General features: G+C 42.0%; 2 protein-coding genes across 4 annotated transcripts; both read right to left on the reverse strand.

Annotated features, from left to right (window-relative positions):
• Positions 1-2,550: 2,550 nt before the first annotated feature.
• On the reverse strand, positions 2,551-7,942 carry rad21l1 (RAD21 cohesin complex component like 1). The gene is made up of 13 exons (XM_071900182.2): positions 7,796-7,942; positions 7,546-7,675; positions 6,494-6,593; positions 6,256-6,359; positions 6,022-6,129; positions 5,006-5,110; positions 4,624-4,731; positions 4,141-4,367; positions 3,897-3,978; positions 3,598-3,746; positions 3,368-3,463; positions 3,025-3,099; positions 2,551-2,742 (listed from the first exon to the last, which is right to left on the reverse strand). Exons 1-13 carry the CDS (start codon positions 7,940-7,942, stop codon positions 2,551-2,553), a joined length of 1,623 nt encoding a protein of 540 aa, XP_071756283.2.
• A 3,459-nt stretch (positions 7,943-11,401) lies between these two features.
• Positions 11,402-20,801, reverse strand: opn7d (opsin 7, group member d). Of its 3 annotated transcripts, none has more exons than XM_071900194.2 (6): positions 20,444-20,801; positions 14,349-14,439; positions 14,079-14,241; positions 13,769-13,896; positions 13,324-13,658; positions 11,402-12,984 (listed from the first exon to the last, which is right to left on the reverse strand). In XM_071900194.2, the coding sequence occupies exons 2-6, from the start codon at positions 14,437-14,439 to the stop codon at positions 12,502-12,504; spliced, it is 1,200 nt and encodes a 399-aa protein (XP_071756295.2). In that variant the 5' UTR covers positions 20,444-20,801; the 3' UTR covers positions 11,402-12,501. The 3 variants fall into 3 exon arrangements, with proteins under 3 accessions (XP_071756295.2, XP_078144419.1, XP_071756296.2); XM_078288293.1 differs by having other exon boundaries at positions 20,625-20,653; XM_071900195.2 differs by lacking the exons at positions 14,079-14,241; positions 14,349-14,439.
• Between the last annotated feature and the right edge of the window lie 1,610 nt (positions 20,802-22,411).

Genomic DNA, 22,411 nt, shown 5'->3' on the forward strand with positions numbered 1-22,411 from the left:
AGCTAGTGGGAAAAGTCTCATCTCATCGCTGGATTGTATAGCCAGCCCACTAGAAACATCTCTAAACAGGGCACCTAGCATACCAGCGGGATACTTTCCATATAGGAAAAAGCATCCCGTCCGTGTCTGTCATACCCATTATCAGAAATAGCTGACTAACTAATTTAGTCCCTGCTGTGCCCTACATACGGTTATTCAACAGGGATATTACTCGCTCTGTGCATATAAAAAAAAAATCAAACTAGAACCTATTTGTAGGAGAAGCCTACGTGTCACTGTACCATTTCGGCAGATGGACGAAGTTGTGCATCGTGCTGAAGATTTGCTCCCCGCCAGACTTGATGGTTGCTGAACAGTCCCTGGTGGCAGGAGGAAAAAAAGATGCTGCTGATGCTGATGAGAGTCCATTCCTGCAGCCATGTAGCCCGGAGATGAAATGAGGCAACTGCGTCTGTCTGCTGCATCGGTGCCTCTTAAAGTGACAGTAGGGGATAATAACGCTTCATTTGGCATGACATATAGTAGGCCTATTGTTTTTTATTAACACAGTTTAGCATAGTGGGGAGGAAGTTGTCTGACATTTAATTGTAGCTAAAATACCTCCCACACCACTGAATGACAGCAGGCAGGAGCCGAGGAGTATCCAACCACTGGACTGGCACACATGTACTTTAAATGATAAATGAATATGCAGATATAAATTCATCCACTGAGTATATTGGCATTGGGCCAGTACAAACTGTACAAGTTAGAGCTGAATATCTAAGTTAGTGTCTACATTCTGGAAATGTATTCAAACCATATCCATATATGCATTTACCAATGAATTTATTTTAATAAAATCAGCCACAATGATATAAGCCACAATGGATGCTGACATTTGACAGTGTCAGAATAAACAGAAACATTTGAAATGGCTCAAACAATTTCACATTTTTAAAATATTTTACATAATGAACAATAACACCAACAGAGTATTTAAACAGGAATACCACTGAATTCCAGCTTTGTAATGTCATTCCTATGTCCTATATGCATATGGTCTGTATTAGTTACTTATTTACATTACCCCTAATGTGTGATGCCATGCATACAGCTCCACACAGAAAGAACTGAAAGAGATGGGAAATTTGACACCAACTGTACTCTTACTATAATGTCAAGCTCATTTGAACATAAAAGATCAGGTAAGCATTGTATGAATTAACAAAATCTGTCCCCCATTCATTGCTGATGTTATAGCTCTATGTTGTATAGTGAGAGGTAATAGTTTGTTTTACATTTTTTATTTTACAATATTGATTCAATTCTCCAGGACCATAAGACTAACGTGAATTCTTGAATTGAGTGGTATTTCCCAAAGCTTGGGAACATAAAATATTTGTAAAACATTAAAGGGTAACTAGATATGACTGAGTTTTTACTCTTTTATAAGTTTTAAAGGGTAACTTCGGTATTTTTCAACCTGGACCCTATTTTCCCATCTTTTTGTGTCTAAGTGACTAAAAGGGACAACAATTTTTGAAATTGGTCCAGTATTGAGTGAGATCGCTTCGCTTCCGACGGGGCAAATCGCACCATCAATGTACGTCCAAAAGTGCTTGTTTTTACCACTGACAGGCTCAGATTGTTATTATAAGTGTCTGACAACATTATGGAAAGGACCCTACAGAGAAATGAAACGTTTTTCTTTACCTTTCGCTTGATCCGGTCTGTGTAACTTCCTGCAACAACTCAACTCTCGCGAGACTTGACCGAGAGTTGGTTACACAGACCGGATCAAGCGTAAGGTAAAGAAAAACGTTTCATTTCTCTGTAGGGTCCTTTCCATAATGTTGTCAGACACTTATAATAACAATCTGAGCCTGTCAGTGGCAAAAACAAGCACTTTTAGTGGCCATACATTGACGGTTCACATTTGCCCCGTCGGATTACATTGCAGCTCGTTTCGCGGCTGCCGGCTGAAGCGATCTCGCTCAATACTGGACCAATTTCAAAAATTGTTGTCCCCTTTAGTCACTTAGACACAAAAAGATGGGAAAATAGGGTCCAGGTTGAAAAATACCGAAGTTACCCTTTAAAACTTATAAAAGAGTAAAGACTCAGTCATATCTAGTGTTTCATATTGATGCCAAGTATTTATTTTACCCAGTGAAACAGAGAACAATTAAATAGTTTTCTTTTTAAAAGGAAGGAATCTCTATTTTTTAGATATCTGATATCAAATACCTATTCAAAAACAGTCTGTTCCTGCCTTGATACCCTCCCCATTTTTCACAGATGAAAAGTGCCAAGGAAGAGCTATAAAGAATTCTTCAGAATTCTTGTCCATATATGTGTGTGTGTGTGACATTTAGTCAAAGTGAGATTTTTCTATTCTAGTAGTTTTTAACATTCAGCCCAGAAACCTAATTGAGTAAATGTAATTTTACCCTGGGAACCTGGCTTATGAAAAAATACTTGTACTACTGTCAAGTGGCGGATCCAGTAGGACCAGGACCGCAACCCATTTTGGGACCCGAGCCATGGTTTAAGAAACACTCTTCTATTTTACAAATCGTAGAACTTGGGTCCAGGTGTGGCGAGGACGTCTTCATAGGGCGCGTTCTGGTGCAGGTCGAGGGCCTGCCGCTTCTTCAGGACCAGGAGACAGAAGAAGGTGGCTGCGGCCTGCGAGCGAGTGCTTCTCTCACATAAAGCCTGTAGGCTGAACATGGTGTTGCTGCCGCTCTGGCTCTGTGACTGACACACACACACACACACACACCAGAGAATTTAATTTCCCACTATTACCCCTAATCCTGCCCTAGCCTTCTCGTCTTTAAATCCCTTTAAATAGAGCAGGGACACCACTGTGTGATAAGAACTCCCTTCTTTGTCTCACAGGGAAACAACATCAGTGTCATTGTAAATATTCAGGTTTCCCAGAGGGGTTATACAGAAGGTGGATTGTTCTGAATTTGGAAGCGAGGTGAAGTTGTTGGGTGTATCATGATAGCTGAGTATTTATTTGTAGGTCCTTACTTTGAGAGTATTTAGAAGCTTCTGTGCTAGCCTGGTTATCCTCCTCTCCTCAAAGTCCTGGCTGTCCAGCATAGACTGCAGGTGAGGAAAGCATCATATCACAGTCAGTGACGCACTCCACACAACTGGGCATGTCTCCAAGGCAGCGTGGGAAATTAACACCTGCAAAATACTGGTAAATTCTGGCTGTGGCTGGAAAATTTGTCTACTTTAGTAACCAACCATCATTTGGTGGCTCCCTTTTAATCCAAAGATCAATATGACTGGTAAAATACTTGAAAGTGGCAGGTGAATTTTGGAGTCCTCCAAGGTGTGTGTGTGTGTGTGTGTTTACTACAAGCACCTGGGTGTGCATGGAGGTTGACTGAGTCTCCTTCTCCAAGTTAGAGGGATGGACAAACATGGAGTCTTCTGATGGAAGTTCTGGGTGTGAGAACTCCTGACAGAGAGGCAGAGTGTAATAGAAAAACAAAATAAGAAAGTGGTAGTGCATCAGCCAAAGCACATGAACAAGAATTACATTTTTTCACTGCATGTGCCTTGTTGGTGCTGGACATGCTTACTGATGCTTACTTGTGAGCGTTCTGAGCAATTCTCAGGTTGGTTGTCGTTCATGTGGTCAAGGGGCGTCGGCTCAGCGTTGAGCCTCGTTTTCTCAGGATCCACCGACGAATCTAAGACACTGAGGTGCTCGGTGGTGAGGGTACTTGTGTCCCTCTGAACTGTACAAGATATAATTCAGACCTTATGTAAAACAAGCACACCAGGAAGAGGGAGAATGCAAGACAACAACAGTAATTCATTGAAAATGAGATTATAGTTCATCAATAGAATTTTGTGTTCTCTCTGTGCTCTAATACGCATGTCCCTACCCTCTTCTCCGTCCTCACGCATCTCCTCAACTTCCTCACCCACACCACCAGTTTTTACCTGGAAAACACTCTTGGCAAAGACCTGCAAAGGGAAAATGTGTTTTAAGGATAATAGTATTAATTCAATCGAATGCTAACTATTGACTGATTCATGAATTTTGTGATGATATAGACCAGCATGCATGCTCTGGATGTGATGCAATCACCACTGTTGGGAGGTTAACAGATTTACTCATCTTTTTACCTCCCTTATCTGTGGAGCTATGACAGTGGAACACAGTTGTCCAAAGAGTTTGTCTGCGCCTCCATTCTCCTTCCACTGCATGAGCTGGCGGGTGGACGGGGCCATATCCAGAGTGGCAACCAGGTCTGAAAAGTCAGCAAGCTGCTCTCTGATGGCCTCGTTGGTCAGCTCCTTAGTCTGGTCCACAACCAACTTCCGTTTCCTCTTCCATTTCTTCTCCGAGGTTGCTGAGGAGAAGTGGCACAGGATTGACAGGATTAACAGGCTACTTGGCACAGCATGGACAGGAGTTCGATTGTTCTTTGTTTTTAAGGGGTATGGCTCTCCAGCAATATTCAGATTTAAAGGAATGGTGGAGACTTTTGGTTTCAGAGCAAGAGATGCTAACCACTATGAATCTCCCATTGTAGCTGGATAATTGTTTGCATAATGTACTATTATGAGTTCAAGGAACGCCATTCAAGGGACACTGGTTAGATTTACGAGTGACAGCGACTGGCTCAAGGGCGAAGGCCTCCTCCTCATCAGCAAGCAGGGTGGTCTCATTCAACGTAGGGGGCTCCATCTCCGTCGGATCTGTTCTGTCAGCATCTGGAAAACACATGGAGTCAAGCTGGAGTTTGAATACAAACGCAAATCATCTTTCTTAATGAGTGTTCTTTGACATAAAACATAACAACGCTGCCCATTGTTGTACCATCAAACTATATACGGTAAACAACCACAGGTGAAAACACAGAATTTTGGTACAGCTCTGACACTTATTTATCAACTATTATGTAACTGTCCCAATGGAGGCATCTGACACCAATGCCAATGACAGGCAAATAGTGCAAGTATGTAACTGTTCATCATGACAAATTACCATCTTGGTGACAATTCATAGTGGAAGTCTCTGGCTTTTCATTTTGTGGCTCCTGTGGGATGAGGTCTGCTGACCCAGCATGATCACTGGAGTTTGTCAGAAAGTCTACAGGGTAATTGAAAACAAAATGATTGGTCACTCTTCGACAAAACAAGTCACAGGCAGCAAAAGAACATTGAAGACATAACAAATAATGATGGCACCTTTCAAATTACCCAAAACAGAGGGAGAATAAAATCCGACACATCACAGCATCATTAACCAGTTTGTTTTTTCCTTGGCAACTGTTTTGTAGTTGTGATGGTTGGGGGTAATTATTGCTTTTGGCTCCATGTTTGTCCCTGTTGTGATCCTAGTTTTGGTTGTAGTCCGGAAAGCAGCACTAAAAGCATTACTATTTGAATACTTATGATAAAAGCAATATATCTAAACACTGGGTGTATAGTTTGTCTTTTTTTGAGCGACTATGAATTTGATTATGCTTTATTATTCTTGTGTATTCTGTAGCAGAGGTGGTAGATTTCTTGCTGTGGTGCTACACCACTGCTGAATGAGCAGAGGAAATCCTGTCATCAGATTTCATACATGATGAACTGATAACCAATCAGGCCATAATGCTTATATCTTACAAAGCTATTCATTGGGTTTGTTGGATTTGCTAAACTGATTTCCTCCAAGGTTTTGAACGGGTTGTTTTCAGACTAAAGCTGAAAGTAAATGCAAATGAATGACAGCAACATCTTGAGGTCATTCAGGCGACACCAGGAAACCAGCCTGTTGTAGTTGTTCAAAATTACTTGCATGAGTTTATGGCACAATATCCTCACAAAACTGTTGACTGCTGTAAGCTGCATTATAGTTTGATGTGGGATCTGCCTTGTTTGGCAGCAGGCAATGCTCTCTAAGCCCACTATCAACAACAGTGAAGCAAGCCAATGACATTGTTTTTTCCCCTGCTAATGCTTTTCTTTACACTCAACTAAGGTAAAAACTGACAGCCATAATCAATCTACTACCGAGCGGGTCGAATCCTGTGTCCTCATCCCCAAAAGCGTCTCCTTGGTGAGCAAGGCTCTGAAAGCTCACGTCCAGCAGCCCGCTCTGGTGGCACTGGGACTCATCTCCTATCCATCAGAGCACACAGAGGGAGGGAAAGTTGCAAAGTCAATATGAGGCTTCACCTCCACACAAAAGACTAGACTTTAAGTCTTAATGGAGTATAAAAAATAAATGCTCTTAAATGTTCTTACCAAAGTCCACTAAGGTGAGAAAGCCATTTCCAAAATCTTCTTTCATAGTGATTTCCTCTGTTCGACTCTGGTTCAGTGAAAACTGGTCCACAACATCTATGTTCCTGGAGTCCCAGTATAAAGAGAAAAGGGTATGGAAGGGGATAGCAATGCTCATCTATTCGGCTTAAACTCCCAAAGAAAACTACAGTAAATAAAGAAGCCTGGTTGGGATAAGTTGGGGAAAAGGAGACATTACTTTGGGTGTGGCAGCTGGGTATCAAAGTCAGTGAAATCCTCAATCAAGGTAATCGCTTTGAGTGTGGCCTCGAGCCCCTCAACAGGCATATCAGTCTGACCTGGTGTGTTGAAACAGGGCGGTTAATAACAGAAGTTAATAATTCATACATTTATTTAGAACCAGAGCAGATAAGAACAGCACCCAAAGTCTAAACTCAGAGGTATTTCTCAGGGGGTGTGACACCTAAAAATATTCCAAGCTGTGTAAAATAGGCCTGGAGCAGTAACTCACAAGTCAAAAAAAATAACCTATCTGTTATGCAATCTCAGCATTCAGAAATACCATTGTCTCAGACTCCAGAAAGTTCTGAAACATTTGTTAGTTGTGTCAAAAGCTTTGTTCTTTTTAAAACGGCAGAAATGTAGGCCAGCGTTCGTCTCAAGCCTGTGGGAACATTAAAGTTGGTCTCTGTGATACTGTATGTGAGGTAAACAATAAATATATGTAAAATCCTTGCATGGAGTTTCGTCCTTCCCCTAATTGGGAAGTTATTATGTCACCCTCTGGTGGTTGTGCTTAAGGCTCAGTAGGAAAAGCCTTTGCCTCAGTCTCTAGGTAATTTGATCTAAAATCATATTACAGAGTGCATCGTATTCAGCATGACAGTGATTCCATTTCCACATAATATAATCACCTTTATTGCTTGCAATTACCTCAGGCTGCTAAAGGAGTTTAGCTTCTGCAAGGTTTTATAGCAATCAACATTTGTATATTTATAGCTTTTAGCCTTATCTATTCAAGAATAGCTCTGGTTGAAATTATGCAGTTAAGTACTCATGAGAAGTCACTTTGTGTTCAGTCTCATTAGTACAACCCCAGTGACAAAAGGTACAACTTGTACTTGTTGTCTACAGTGTTTCAGAATGGGAAAATCAAGGATTTTCTCACCAATTAATGCAACCTGAAGGGCACTAGCTGCACTAGTTGTGACTTTCCCTCCCTATACATACCTATATACTGTATACCTGTAACATCTTCAAAACCCACTTTTTGTCAGTTGATCAGGTTACCTGGCCTGAATGCCACTTTGATTTTAACCAGAGCATCATTGCAGTCTGCAAGGAGATACTTCGCTTTTCTAGAGTAAATCCGCACCACTCCCAGGAGTAGATGGCCAGATGTCCGCAAGCCAATTTTCACCTACAGGATCACTCACACACACACACACACACACACACACACACACACACACACACACATCAATACTTGCGCTCTTATTGTAATAGGGAAGATGATACTGAGCTATTTAAGGAATTTTACCTTTGGGGAAATGATGTCACTGATGGTGCTTTCCAAATTGCATTCAAACACATGAGCCTTTGTGATTTTCCTTTCCCAATGCGCTGCTAACCAGATTTTGGCTAATGGTCCACGCTTGGATGTAAAAAGTTGCGTGTAGAACATCATATTGAAATCCTCCAGTCCTTCTCGTTGCCTGCTGGCTCCTGTGTCAAGCACATTACCAATGACTGTTTAAACCTCTTTGCTATGACTGTGGTAGCCTAACGTTAATTCAGGTGGCAACATTAGAGACTGGCTGCTTGGTAGTGTAACATTACAAACTGCAAACTGAGCCTTAACTTGGCTGACATCAAGCTAAACAACGTTAGCTAGCTAGCTAGCTAGCTGCGTGTACCTACTATGGCTGTATGACTGGGTTTCAAATGTGAACAATGCAACAAGGTGTCTTAACTGCAGCTTTCAATTTCGAAACATACAGGTTAATTTGTCTTAATTAAGCTAACTGTTAGATATCATCGGCAACATCCTACCTGAACTTTGCTCTAATTGCCGCGTTTTGACATTTGGAGCGTGACATCAGCACGAGGACAAAACAAACTGTGACTCCACTCCAAAAGATCTTTTTTTGTTTTTTTAGCTTAACTTACTGTGTAACATTCTCTACGAGCACGGGTCATTTACCAGAGTTAAAAAGTACGATTTCACCTAGCTTCACGTGATTAATTGGCACAGTTGTTTGAGATGCTGTTAAATCTGAAATGCACTAAGCTGTGTTTAGAGGGATACAGGCACTAAGCGAAAAACATGAATATAGAAAGAACTCTGATATGTATTTTTAGTCATAGCAATTAAGTGTTGATTAATTATATGAGGCATTTCTCTCTAATTGAATAGTTTTAAAAGCATTATTGAACTTGCCACCCATTCAATACGCCTACCTGATCAGCTACAGCAATAGTGTAAATGTCTAAACTGTACAAAATGTTCATAACTAAATGTGAGTAAACCATGTCAGGGAGAGGCAAGGAAAGCTACAGCGAGGGGAAACAACTCCCTTTAATACCGACAGGGGGCAGTGTGACTCCGTTTGTTTTGAAGCAGGTGGTCCTGGGCTTTTAGCCTACTCACAACAATGATGTGGCACTTTAATTTTAGAGGGTGGCATATATTTGATATACTCATAAAACTGTAGATAAAGCCATCTCTTCTGATGGCCGACTGGAATCAAGCCTCCCATTCTCCAGCATGTTCTGTCAATGAAAATCTGACCCACTATGGTCACCTGAAGGAGTCTCTCTCTCTCTCTCACACACACACACACACACACACACACACACACACACACACACACACACACACACACACACACACACACACACACATAATTGACCTCGCATCACTTTTGAGGCAGGGATGTCAGGCTGAGAAGTAAACACGCCAAAATAGATTTGTGTTTTGCATTAACTGGGTGCCTGGGGTTGCAGGGAGGCAGTGGAACAGCTGGTGTGGCAAGTCATGGTCTGGATTTCAAACCTATAGCCCACTGCGAAGAGAGGGAGGCTTAAGTGAGACTGGGGGAGTGGAGGAAAAAGAGGGAGAGCGATGAGCTGTGATTGGTGAGCGAGAATGGGATTGTAACAAGTGAAAGTGAGACATTTTTAGAATTGGGTAACTGTGCTGAGTAAGCTCTTGCTTCATCTGTGATGGCAAAAACCGTGTACTGGGTGATTTGTTTACAACCATATTTACATATATACAATTTCCATCTGTCTCAAGAAAAAAAAAAGGTTGCACAGTCCAAAATCAAGAATTTCAGTCACAGGAGTCACAGTAATCCAAAATTGGCCGAGGTAAATAAACTGTTTTGGATTTAGTCTAATGGATTACAGAAAGATGTACAGCTATGCCATGTAGTATTATTCAGACACTTTCTCCAAATGCTATGTGCCATATTCTGGATATCTCTTATGCTTCTGCTACTTTCTAATTGTTCCTCTGGCCATATCTCACAGCTGTCCTGTGTTGGTTGCCAGTGAAAAGCTTATTTTCTGTTTACACTGGGAGAAAACAAATTACTTTGCAACCAAGTCCATCTTTCATGCATATTTGCTTGAGCTCCCTGCTGGCATGGAAGTTTTTATTTTCATTTCATTCCAGTTCAATTCAGCGCTGATGAAAATAGATCACTGCGGCAGATATATATACATATATAAAGTACTTTTTAAAATGTATTTCCAAGATTCCACATCAGGTGGGCGCTCTTATATGCACTTTTGGTTGCACATGCAAAGGATTCTCCCCCGCCCCCAGCAGTAGCTTCGATGTCAGCATGATTCTGGTTAGTGTGCTGATAGTGAATCATCCTATAAGACACGTCTCCAACAGCAAACAATGAAGGGGAAAATCTGTGCTAAAATGGGAGCAGAAGTACAGTATTACTATAAAAGGGTCATCTATCAGGTCTCTAATAGGTTGCCTTCCCAGATTAAGCATGCCAAATTACTTTTTTTTATTTTATTTTTTTTATTTTACTTTTTATCACCTGTTAAGACTTCCTTCCTATTTTTTGTATAGGTGCATTTTCCAGTCATTTGTATGTCTGATGAAAGTCTCAGTGCTCAAAATGTAACTTTTTAGATGCCATATAAGATTTTTGATTTTAATAGCAAGAGTGTTTTACCTCCCAATGTTCAAACAACAAACAGACAGAATTGCACCAGATTGTCCACCCTCTTGTGCAAATGTGACTTCCATTTTGTTGAATTCATGACCTTTATAACAGGCAATCTTTTACAGATTTCACACTTTCTGTTCTGTTTGAATGACAAACAACAGAAAGTGTGAAATCTGTGAAAATCTGCGTCTTTTTGTTGTTGATTTTTTGAGATTTCCCTACATTAGGTGGAGCCAAGTAATTTTCATGTCCATTAATGTATATGTATACAATATCCTGATGTATACAATATGTATACATCAGGACAATGTGTCTTTGGATCTATATTGGAGTCAGGGAAAACATTACGTTTACATATTTGTATTGGTTTTTGTTGGGTTGGTTTTTCAAACCACAGTTCCAGTATTTAGGAATCCATTCTGTGTTTTGAAACAAGTGGTGAGTTTGTAAATCTTTTAAGCACGACTTCTTATGAAACACTCAAACACTACTTCTGTAAAAAGTAAGTGGAGATTTGATTGACCCTAGACAGCACCAAGATGCTGCATTACCCAGAATGTCAACACTATTCTTTGTAGAAAATTGCATTGTCAGTGAACTTGAGCCTGCTGTCCTCTCAAGTAAATGAATAGCTTCCAAAGCAACGCTTCCTCAGGGACATTTGAAATGAGAAAAACCAAGTCACACGGGTGTTTTTTCCTCATGTTCGTAAATCATAAAAGATTTGGATCACTTTTGTTTCGTACATGCAAAGCTCCTGTGCCACATTCTGCTATGCCGGTACAATCCTATGATGTCAAGTTGTTTCCCATTGTATTTGCCACTTTCCTAATATTTTACAGTATTTCTGGTCCCGATGCATGTTTGTGATTCCCAAGGACACTGGGATACATTCTACTTTTTTCCCTCAGTAGTTACTTTGTCTCCCAGAATAATCAGTGGGCCACACAGATTGTTGAATGTTTTTAATTCATTAATAAATAGGGTTGCTCAAACATTGGTTTCACTTGCTTTTGATACGGACATAAACTTGATGATGATATCAATAGATACAGTATGCTTTCCTTTATGTGCATACATCAAGTCCCACAGCACAGTAACACAGTCCTAAAAAGGGAAAACAGATTAAAACAGAGTGTAGTAGCCTACTGTTTTTTTGTTTAGCTTTTAGGGAAAACCTATCACAGGCCTTTTGATACATTGGCGCATGATCGGACGAGGTTGTGGTTATAATTTTAAAAAATAGAACTTAATTTGGTTCCTCTTGTTTCCTAAACAGGACAGTTGTTTTTGGAAAAATCAGTGAAATGGTCTTACATTACAGGTGTCATTTATGTAGCAAGGAATGTAGTTTATCCAGAGTGAATCCCTTTCAGTCCTGAACCCACGAGACCTTCACATAATGTATTTTGTCTTATTTGCCTGACCAAATATTAGAATGAGTTATCCTCTCATGAAGTGATATCTTCTTGTTGTATTAGTAAGACTGTATGCAAAAGATGCTGAGGTACTTTACAATGTCATACAAAGGCTTAATTCTTTCCCAACAAATCACCTTGAAGCCAGTGGATGTCCCTTTGCCTCGTTCTCCCCTCCGTCAGAGTTCATGTACTGTACATTGAAATGTAGCAGGAATTCAACCAGAAGGAAATAAGCTGCAGCCTTGTCAGTAATGTTTGCCAGTCTGAAGTAGAAGTGGGTGGCAAGTCATCACAAGTATAAATCCCTGCAACGAATCTCCCCAGCAGAAGTAAGCAGATTGTGGATTTTGGAGTCCTAGTCATTTCAGAGGGACGGAGTCACTCAGGAGTGAAGAATTTCAGGAAGCATGCCATGTTAGGTTTTTGGTACTAGCCTTGGCCGCTCAGGCAGCAAGAGCCTGTGGGTTTGTCACTGTCATGCGCTTCAGTCTGGGTGACACATACTCATCTTAACTCGTGTGCCTCTCATATAATTCAGCCAAAGCTCTTTGTCATTTTGCTGTCATTTCTCTGTCTTTTTGCGCAGCTGTCCATCTTTGTTTGCCTCATGAAAGAAGGAGGCCGTAACACTAGAGCAAGTCAGCCTGTAGTTTGGCTGGGAGCTGGCTGACTGTCACCTTGCTGTAGGTGGATCCAGTCAAGATGCAGGCAGTCCTTTGGGGTGTGGACGCGTGACACGGCGCTCCATCCTCAGTGCAGTGCAGACACGCCCCGTGGCTCTCCTGCTGTCCATTAGAAAAGCGCGTGGAGCTCATGTCCTTGTTGTTGCGCTGTAAGGTGGATCCGAAAGGTTCCTTCTGGTCCAGCTGTGGACTTCCCCTGCAGATCCTCTGTCGAAACGTGGACGTGTCTCTGTACAGACACTTGCGAAAGTTGGGCTTGCACAGCAGGTAGACCATAGGGTTGTAGATAGTGGAAGACTTGGCGAAGATGGCCGCCAGGGCAAACGCAGGAGGAGGGACCTGGGTGGCGTCGCCGAAGGCAGCCCACATGGCCACAGCAGCGTATGGAGTCCAGGCACCCAGGAAACCTATACACACTGCTACTGACAGCTATGGAGAAGTATATTCACACACACACACACACACACACACACACATATAAGGATGCAGACACGCACAAACACACAGGCGTACATGCAAGAGACTTATTTAGGTCCATATCAATCACAATCAAACAAACAGTGTAGGTGCAAATATTCATAGCACCATTCCCTCACACAGATGGCATGTCTGTGCAGCCAAACAACACTACATACGCATGGGAAGGTTACACAAAGACAAAGGAATTAATCAACAAAGAACTTGATAACCTTTGAATAACTTTACTCTCAACGCGAGACTTTGAGTCACTGATGCTAACGTGCTAGAGACACAGTCATATCCTCTGACCTTGACAATGAGAGCATGTGCATTGGCGGTCTTGGTCTGGGGTGACACATGCTGCTGGACGGCCTGGCGTGACCCCCGCACCGTCAGCAGAATGAAGGTGTAGGAGAGGAAGATGATGGTGCAGGGCAGCGCATAGCAAAACACGAAGAGGCAGACAATGTAAGACAAAGCTGAAAGCTTGTGGTTGGGCGCATGCCAATCAATGCAGCAGGCCGTGCCGTACGGTTCGGCGCTGTAATGTCCCCACTGAGCCAAGGGGCCCACAGCAAACACAGACGCGTAACACCACACTCCAACCACCAGGAGGCAGGCATGAGACGAGGAGAACTTGTTACCTGATCAGAGAGGAGATAGAAAGAGAATTGAAAGGATATTTAGTCATTTTTCTCGAGTGTCATGCATTAACAAACATCAGATCCATCAGTTTCATTAATGAACCTCTCACCGTGGGTAGGGAAGCAGACTTTAAGGCAGCAGACTAAGGAAAGGGCTGTGAGGTTGGTCAAGCTGCACAGACCAAACAGCACTCCACACATAGCATACACCTGACAGGCAATTTCTCCAAACAGCCACCTGTGCAGAGAAAGGGAGACAGTTGAAATGAGACAGAGGCAGTGACTGAATGAATGAAGTCTTCACTGACAGAACAACTCATTATAATTGCAACAAGGTGGAATAGCGGGGCTCGGCAGTCAAGATTGAGAGAGAGATGAAATGGGAAAGAAAAGGAAAAAAAAGAGGGAGATACAAGATACCTATGTGCGAAAGCTGAGGGTATTGCCAAAGGGAATAAAGAGAGTGTCATCCCAAGGTCGCTGATGGATAGATTGATGATAAAGAACTCAGCTGGCTTTAAGGACGACCGCTTACGGTAGGCAACAAGTAGCAGAATGCAATTTCCCAGAAGAGACAACAGACCTGGAAAAGAAGAGTGAGCGGGGATTGTGGACCTGATTTGTCGTGCATGCATAGACTCAATGAAGGATCAAAACAGCAAAGACTGGGGCCAATTGTGGTGGACTTACAGAATATGCTGTAGAGTGAACCCATGAGCAGATCGTGCTCCTTGGAGATGGTGGAGACAAACACAGCAGATGTGTCTGAAGCATTTCCCATCTAGACAGTAAAGAAGAGGCTGAATGGTAAAATGTTGTTGTTAGCAGCAGCACACAGACAAGTTAATTGGGAATTATCTAATCGTTTGAAAGAAGTTACCCAAGCCTGAACTCTGCAGATACTCTTATAGGTTAGGTGAAAATACCCAAAGGAAAACAATACATTGTATAGCTGAGAGACAATGGAAAAGACGTATTTACTCCCCATATGGTCTGACTATTTGAAAAAAATAGATGCATTGGAATGAATATTTCTCCAACGTGCATTTTCCAATCCATCTCAGATACTGTCTGTAAACAACACTAGAAAAGTCACATTATTAAAAACAATATACACAACATATCTGCAGCAATCTACCCATTCATTTTGTACACACATTTCTAAGTCGCTGGATAAAGAGCTTACAGAACTGAATAAAGAAACTGCAAGCTGCTGCACAATATTTACAGTTGCATTTGTATGAGCAATCTTCTGGAGCAGATGTAGAAATAGATGAAAAGGTTGTTTTATTTTAATAAAAAAACATAATCCTGTACCAATGATGAAGACAATGCCTGCGAAGTGGAAGTAATATACAAAGCAAAGCAGGATTGACAGAAAGAAGGAGTTAGAAAGACTGCGCCTTTCAGGATTTACAACAGATGCAGTTACACTCCCAAACTAATTTCCGGAAAGTCTGTTTATGTCACAGAGGCCGTGAGTTGCACAGTGCAGATTTACAGAGAGAAAGAGAGAGAGAGAGAGAGAGGGAGGGAGAGAGAGAGCGAGAGGGAGGGAGAGAGAGAGAGAGAGAGAGAGACAGACAGAGACAGAGACAGAGAGGGATATGGGGACAAGACAATTACGATTAAGACAACATGCGCTCAAATTTGCTTCAGACAGAAGATAGCGAAATTACAGTTTTGTCTCCATCTCATACACATGCACACATGACTAGAGCATGCACACACTCACACACACACACACACACACACACACACATTGGAGACACACACAAACACACAAATACATACACACACTTAATGAGCTGAGATTACAGCATGTTTTCGTTAATACTGTACATTCTGCCATGATGGACTGACAGCTGCACAAGAGATTCAGCTCTTTAGGAGAGACACTTCAGGGATAATAAATGAACCTAATGGATTGTTAGTAGAATCTTAACTGTGTCTGTCTAGCATCAGTAGAAGCATAACCGAGACACTCATGCTCCTTGGTATGAGCCGGGGCCCATTAGCTGGACAAACAAAATCTTCTTGGCCACCTATCTGCAAACAAGAAGATGCTTGCTATTCAGGACATCGCCGCGCTTGATGTAGAGGAATGAAAAATGGAAAAATGGAAATTGGAAAGGAAAGCAGAGTGCGGGGGAAGAATCTGGGGCCAAAATCGTCAGAATTGATGCAGAGGCAACATTGACTCTCAAGGGCTTAAGCAATCATCGAGGATAAAGAATAAGGCTTTATTATTATTGTGCAAGTCAACACTCCAGTCAATGACAAACCAAATACATTTCAAATGTTCAGTCTGTCCGGGTGGAGGAGACTCAGTGGGGTGTGAAACATTGTTACAAGGAATTATTTGGGTCACAGCTGAATCACTGGACAAGGCAGTCACCAGCATCCTGCAGTCCATCAGCTGACAGGACCACAGTTTTAGTGCCAGTCACTGCAAGAACTACACTGCCATGTCAGCACAAAACACAGTCCAGCTAGTAATGAGGCTTATCATGTCCTATCACATGAATTCACTGTATAAACATCACAGTGATTGTCTCCATCTGTCAGACTTGATGCCACCATTAACTAGCAGCCACGTTTTCAATGTGTGATTACAAGACAAAGACCTAAAGACGGTAGCATTTCATAAGAACCGAAGCAGTTGGATTAGGTTTATGGTTCCGCTTTTTGTGGGTGATGATTCTTACCATCATGCCAAATTTAGAGGGTGTTGTTGCATTTTGAATCTGCACACTCAGAATACTTTATTTTAACATCTGCACGTTTTAAAGTGCATCTCATAACATATGAAAAGTCTTATTAAAGACAAGAATATGTTTCATTAATCTCAAATGTCTCTTCCCCTTCTCTTCGCCTTACCCTTGTATTCATTCGTTGTATCGGAACGTGTTTACGTAATCAGAAGGCCAAAACCAAGAACACCCTGAGCCATGTGAGTCTGAAAGAGAGAGGGAGCGAGAGAGAGAGAGAGAGAGAGAGAGAGAGAGAGAGAGAGAGAGAGACAGAGAGGGAGACAGAAAGAGGGAGAAAGAGCTTAACCAGCTGAACTGTGACTTTGGTCAGCTGTGACAGATTGAGCGTTTGGAGTGGCTGAGCCGTGACACAACTGCTCTCATGTCTCTGAGCCTGGTTGAACGCCTCTTCTGTTCATCTGTGATTAATTGGACGCCTTTGAGACAGGGACAGACATTGACCTTTGGATGCACTGTAGGAGGTAAAAACCATACACTGCCTGCTGAGTTGTTTATACATGATTTACCCCATTGTTCCGCTTTCTGGGCACACTGTCACTACATCCCTTCCTGCCCTGCCCCATGTTGCCCAGGTCCGCTGTGTCAGCCTCAGCGTGACTGTTTCATTTACGAAGTCAAAGATCTGAATGTATCTAGCTGTGGCATACTGTTGTCTGTATGACAGGCAATGTATAAGTTGAGGCAAGTTTCCCATCATCAGAATTGATTCGGTGTGAGATTCATGCCATTCCACTGAAACTAGGACTGTCACTCATAGCTGTTAAAAGCCTGGAGTCAGGGGAGATAGCGGCCAATCGACGGCTGACAGGGTATGTTGGGGGCGTCTGATAGTAATGGCGAAGCACCGCATGAATGAGCTTGAGAGCGGTGACAATTATAATGTCAGAGTGTCCGCATGGTTTTCTGAAATTCCCAGCCACTGCCATAGCTGAATCTTTGCTTTATGTTTGTGATCTGACCCTTGAATGTAACGAAATCCCAAGTAAAACTGCTGAGGTTCTTCCTCTGACAAAACAAATGTCATGATGATTACACACTCAAAACATTATAGGCAACAAAACCTTCCATCTAATGTTACAATGCAAACCAAAGTGACTGAGACTGTTGAAACTTACAGGTTCGTAGAAATATTAACTGATGCCTGCGTTTCCTTCAGTCCGCACATTCCTAAAATAAATAACCAATTTCAGCTTCATTTTCTACACTTTCCAGTGCATGATCATGGTGATGTTTTATCTTCACCTGCGTCCTCCCAATATGTTTGTGCCTTGGACACTATGTATTATGAAGTGTTTCCTTCAATGTCACATTGCATCTTGTCTGCTTGGCTTTGCTTGGCTTGTCCTGTCCCATTCGTAGATTTATTCATTGTTACGTTTTTATCTGTAAGGCAATTCTGGGTCTGCTTCTTCTTATTTGCGCTCTTTGTATAAATTACTCTCTTGTCATGGGAATTTCTATTGGGTTACAGCCTTTTGAGTGCTTATGTAGCCAATTCTGACTTTGCAATAACCTTTTATATGATTTTGAATGTATTTTACATTTTTACTTTGTTGTCTGCGTCATTCTCTTGATGTTGCTTTTTTGGCAAGGTCTGTCTTAGAAAAAGTAGTCTTTATTTCAATGAAACCTGGTTAAATAAAGGATACAATTAAGGTTAAATAAAAATCAATAAAACTGGAGCAGGTTGCTTCATACACAACCAACCCGTAAGCTGATTCCTGGTGCAGGATTTGTATTTTAGTATTTTAGTAGTCAAAGTCAGATATGTTTGTCCCTTTGTGCAAATTATATAGGTAATTTAGTTTGTGGGTTGTTGCCTTGTGCAATGTATAGAGAAAAACCCTTCCATCAACATGTATGTCACATGAAGCATGTTGTGCGTCACATGATGCCCTGAAGGCCTGAGTGAACTGAACTTCATTCGCCCTCGCTGTCTAACTGCCTCCTCATCTGAGAGTGACTGACAAGTAAATGACATCACAGTGCAATATTTTACACAGTGTTTCACCAGCATGGGAAAGACTGGTTCATCTGCACAGGGAGTTACATGTAAACAGGGGAAGATGATTCACAGGTAATATGCTAATGGTTGGTTGGGCATGAACATTAACTTGAGCATATTTGTTAAGCATTTTGTTTATCAGCAGGGCATCCAGTGACATTTCTTATGCATTGACTCTGCAGACTTGATGATAAAATGCTTAATTAAGATTACCAGGTTTGCAGTAGTTATATGAACACAGATCAATTACTTCTCTCTGTCACCTGTTGACAGTACAGGTTAGGTGTTTGGGACAGATTTATAAAAGTACAAAGCAAATAAAACCTGATCTGGATTCTGTTATGTACAGCAGTGAGTTGTTTGGGCCTGCCAAAAGTCCACTCATGCTTTTGTTTGTGTTTTTCTTGCACATTATCTTTTCACATCTGAATGCTGGCTTTCAGCATATTGGGATCTGAACTTAACTTAATAGATTTGTTGCCATAAAATGCCTTTCAACAAAGCAGCTGGAGAGTTTGAAGTGCATTCATTTACAAAATGGGCCTTGAAATGAAGAGGGGGGTTTAAAAACTATTTGCATAGAAATAGAATGGCTGAGTGGTTTTGTTTTGTTTTAAGGAGGGTGAGCAGTCCACTCACATTTGTATTTTTATTCCTAATTTAGACAGTGGGATAGTAGTGAGGGAGACAAAAGTAGGGGAGGAGAGGAAGCTCTTGCAGGATCTGATCCTAGACCAACATGTGGTTCCAAAGATGGGAGGCTCATTTATCAGATGGTTTAAAAGAAACTTTTATCACAAATGCTCTAATAAAACCAAATATTGCTCCTCTGTCATGTCTTAGAGTCTAATTAAAGAATTTGGACAAATTGGACACAATTTTTTTATTCTTTCCAATGTTGAGGTGTTGATATAATAACCTGTCAGTATGTATAATATGGCACAGATGCTCATGTATCACCTGCAGTATGTTAATAGGGCTTGCTGTTGTGTTGGTCCTTCCCATGTCTCTGAGCCTGTTTCCTGTAAGCCGATGGGAAGGACAGCAGCCGCGAAGAATGCAAAAAAAGGAAAAAAAAGAAAAAGATGTTCCTGCCACCGTTGTAATTCATGTCATCATCACTCCACTACACATGCCTCCCCCACCCCCTTTATGCCACAAACTTATTATTTAGCCATAGTATGATTAAGTATGATATACAATGGGAAAGCAAATATTACTGAGTCAATGATGGGAAAATGTCTCATGTCTCGCCTTAGATAGCTGTATTTTTTGCATTATTGGCTTTCGACTCTCTGATCTTCAGTTGAAGGTCATTCACTTTGTCCGGTAAAATCATACTGTATCCAACAAAAACAAAACCTGTTCTTGCACCATAGTCGGTCATTGTCAACAAACACTGATTTTCTGTTCCTCTGTTGTGAGGCTAGAGTGAAAAGCCACAAACAAGAGAGCGGTCACTCACATATACTTCTATACAAGCTCGCACACCAACAACAGACACAGCAAGCATGCAGGAGAATGATGTGTGGCAAGCAGCCTGAAATCTCACATTTGCAGAAAAGCACCACAGGCTGTCTTGAAAATGGTCAATATAGCAACAGCTACAACTTTGACTCCAAAATACAGAAAAACAGAAAAATAGGCATTTCACTGATCTTATCACTAATCCTGCCGGAGATCCCACAAGTTGGCTGTGATGTCTGTGCCTTGATCTAGTCAGCGTCGCAGCCTCAGCACAATCTGTTTGCACTTACTTGAGATAGAATTTAGAGGCAGAATAAATATTTTTATATCACATGGGCTTCACTATATCATCGTACATTGCTGGATACAACAAGCAACCCTCCGAAATTTGGAAGACCAGCCAAGTGCGTCACCAGCAGTGATCTTCTGTTTTGTTATTGTCTAATCTCCTTGTATTGCACTGGAAGCAGACAAGAGACAGAGAGAGGGAGAAAGAGAAAGAGACAGAGAGCGAGACGGTCCACCGCTGTGCTGCTTACCTTCCAGGGAGGAATGGCGTGTCCTCAGGTAAACTCATGGAGGCCAGGTGGAGAGCAGGACACAGAGGAGATGAGCCTGGGCAGCCAGCGAGAGACAGAGACAGAGGGAGAGAGAGAGAGAGAGAGAGACAGAGGGAGAGAGAGACAGAGAGACAGAGAGAGAGAGAGAGGAGCACCAGACCTGATTCACAGGCTCGCGCTGAATGAGTCTGGTTAGGGTATCCTCCTCTTCAATGACACACACTCACACACATCCAGCCAGGTGGACACACACACTCACTCTCTCTCTCATACAGCCACAGTCACAGCGTATGCACTCATCATTGTGGAGATGCATTGAGTCCCAGTGGTGGAGAACGAGCAGCCCACAGTGACGCCAGGCCAGCCAGAGAGAGAGAGAGACAGAGAGAGAGATCAGCATAATACTGGCAAGCTCTGAGTGTCACTGATGACTCAAAGGACCACCCCTACACCCCCCCCCCCTTCCTTCTCTATCTATCCTAACCCTCTACTTTCCCTCTATATTTTCCCCTGCTCTTTATCCATCTCCATCAGTGCTGCCAACACATCATGTTCTGTTTGTTTCAGAAGAATTCTTCACCTATACACACATGGATGTAGGCTGTGGGTTTTCCCTAATCATTGTCCACAAGTGCCTCTGAGTGTGTGTGTTTGTGTGTTTGTGTGTGTGTGTGTGTGTGTGTGTACAAAACGCTTGACCCACAAACTGGTTATAAATTATGCCAGTCAAAACCCAGAGAACAGAAAACTGGCTGTCAATCAGAAGTCCATTGATGATACGTGGAACGGGATGAGACAATCACCAAAGTCAGAGCTGCTTTGATCCAATTTCAAATTGGATACTTCAAAGGAATTTGTCTCTGAATAGAGCGTATATTTCTAATAGAATATTAACATGGCAGGATATGCCTGTGAAGCAGTAGCTACAACTAGAAATGGCCAAAAATTCTGATTACAGTTTTTCATCTTTTGACTGAGACATAAGACAGCTTATGACCATCTTTCATCTCTGATTGGACCCAACAGTGTTTAGTGAGGAAACAAAGCTGCAGGGAGCCATTTAACAGCTAATGATTACTTTCAGCAATAGCCTGTTGTTACTGTGCTACTGGTAATTAATTGTTTTCAATGTGCATTACAAATCACAAAATATATTATGCATATTTTATGACTTGATTAAGAGTTCCTAGATGCATATATTCAACTTTAAAGAACAATATTGGATTTAAAAATTTTACAATCTAAATCTTCTGAATCACTGATCCCATGATACAGATAAGAGTGGTGGCAAATTGACAGATGCTTTCAACATCCAAAATGAATATGACAGCCACCTTGGAAAACAAAATTTCAGCCTCGGTCGTACAGTAAATCCAGCTGCTGTGCTCCACATCCGTACAGAGTCCTGGTGGCGAGCATCTGAACTGCACCTGAAGCGCTGTGTCATCCTATCACACCCACCCATACGGTTCGCTCGGAGCAGCGGCGCTCCCCGACTGACAGCCGTGGAAAGCTGCTTAGGGGAGCGAGGGCTCGCTCACTGAACTGTGCAGAGACTGCAGGGCTTTCAGAGAGCCATAAAGAGCAGCGCTGTCACATTAATACCTCGGCATGGGGTCCTGGCCCTTCTCAGGCCGCTCGCTCTGACACATTTAGACGAACTTAGTGTCACGGCCAGTGGTGCGCTGCAGTATGATGTCCCTTCAACGACTTACTGGAGATGACATTCAGCAGGAAATGGTCAGAATGAAAGGAAATTATGAGAGATCATGTTGAACACGAGTGCGGCTTTGACCAGTCACCTTTCATTAGATCATACAGACATGCTGAAATGGATGTCAATGAGTCACTTCAGTTTCCTGGATCAGTCAGTTCAAGGTTGATGCATCATGGATTGTCTGTGCTGCTAATGCACTAACAGTAGAATGGGGTCTGCTTTGACTGAAA

The sequence above is a fragment of the Centroberyx gerrardi genome, chromosome 14 (genome assembly GCF_048128805.1).
Source record: "Centroberyx gerrardi isolate f3 chromosome 14, fCenGer3.hap1.cur.20231027, whole genome shotgun sequence".
NCBI classification, from domain to species: domain Eukaryota; kingdom Metazoa; phylum Chordata; class Actinopteri; order Beryciformes; family Berycidae; genus Centroberyx; species Centroberyx gerrardi.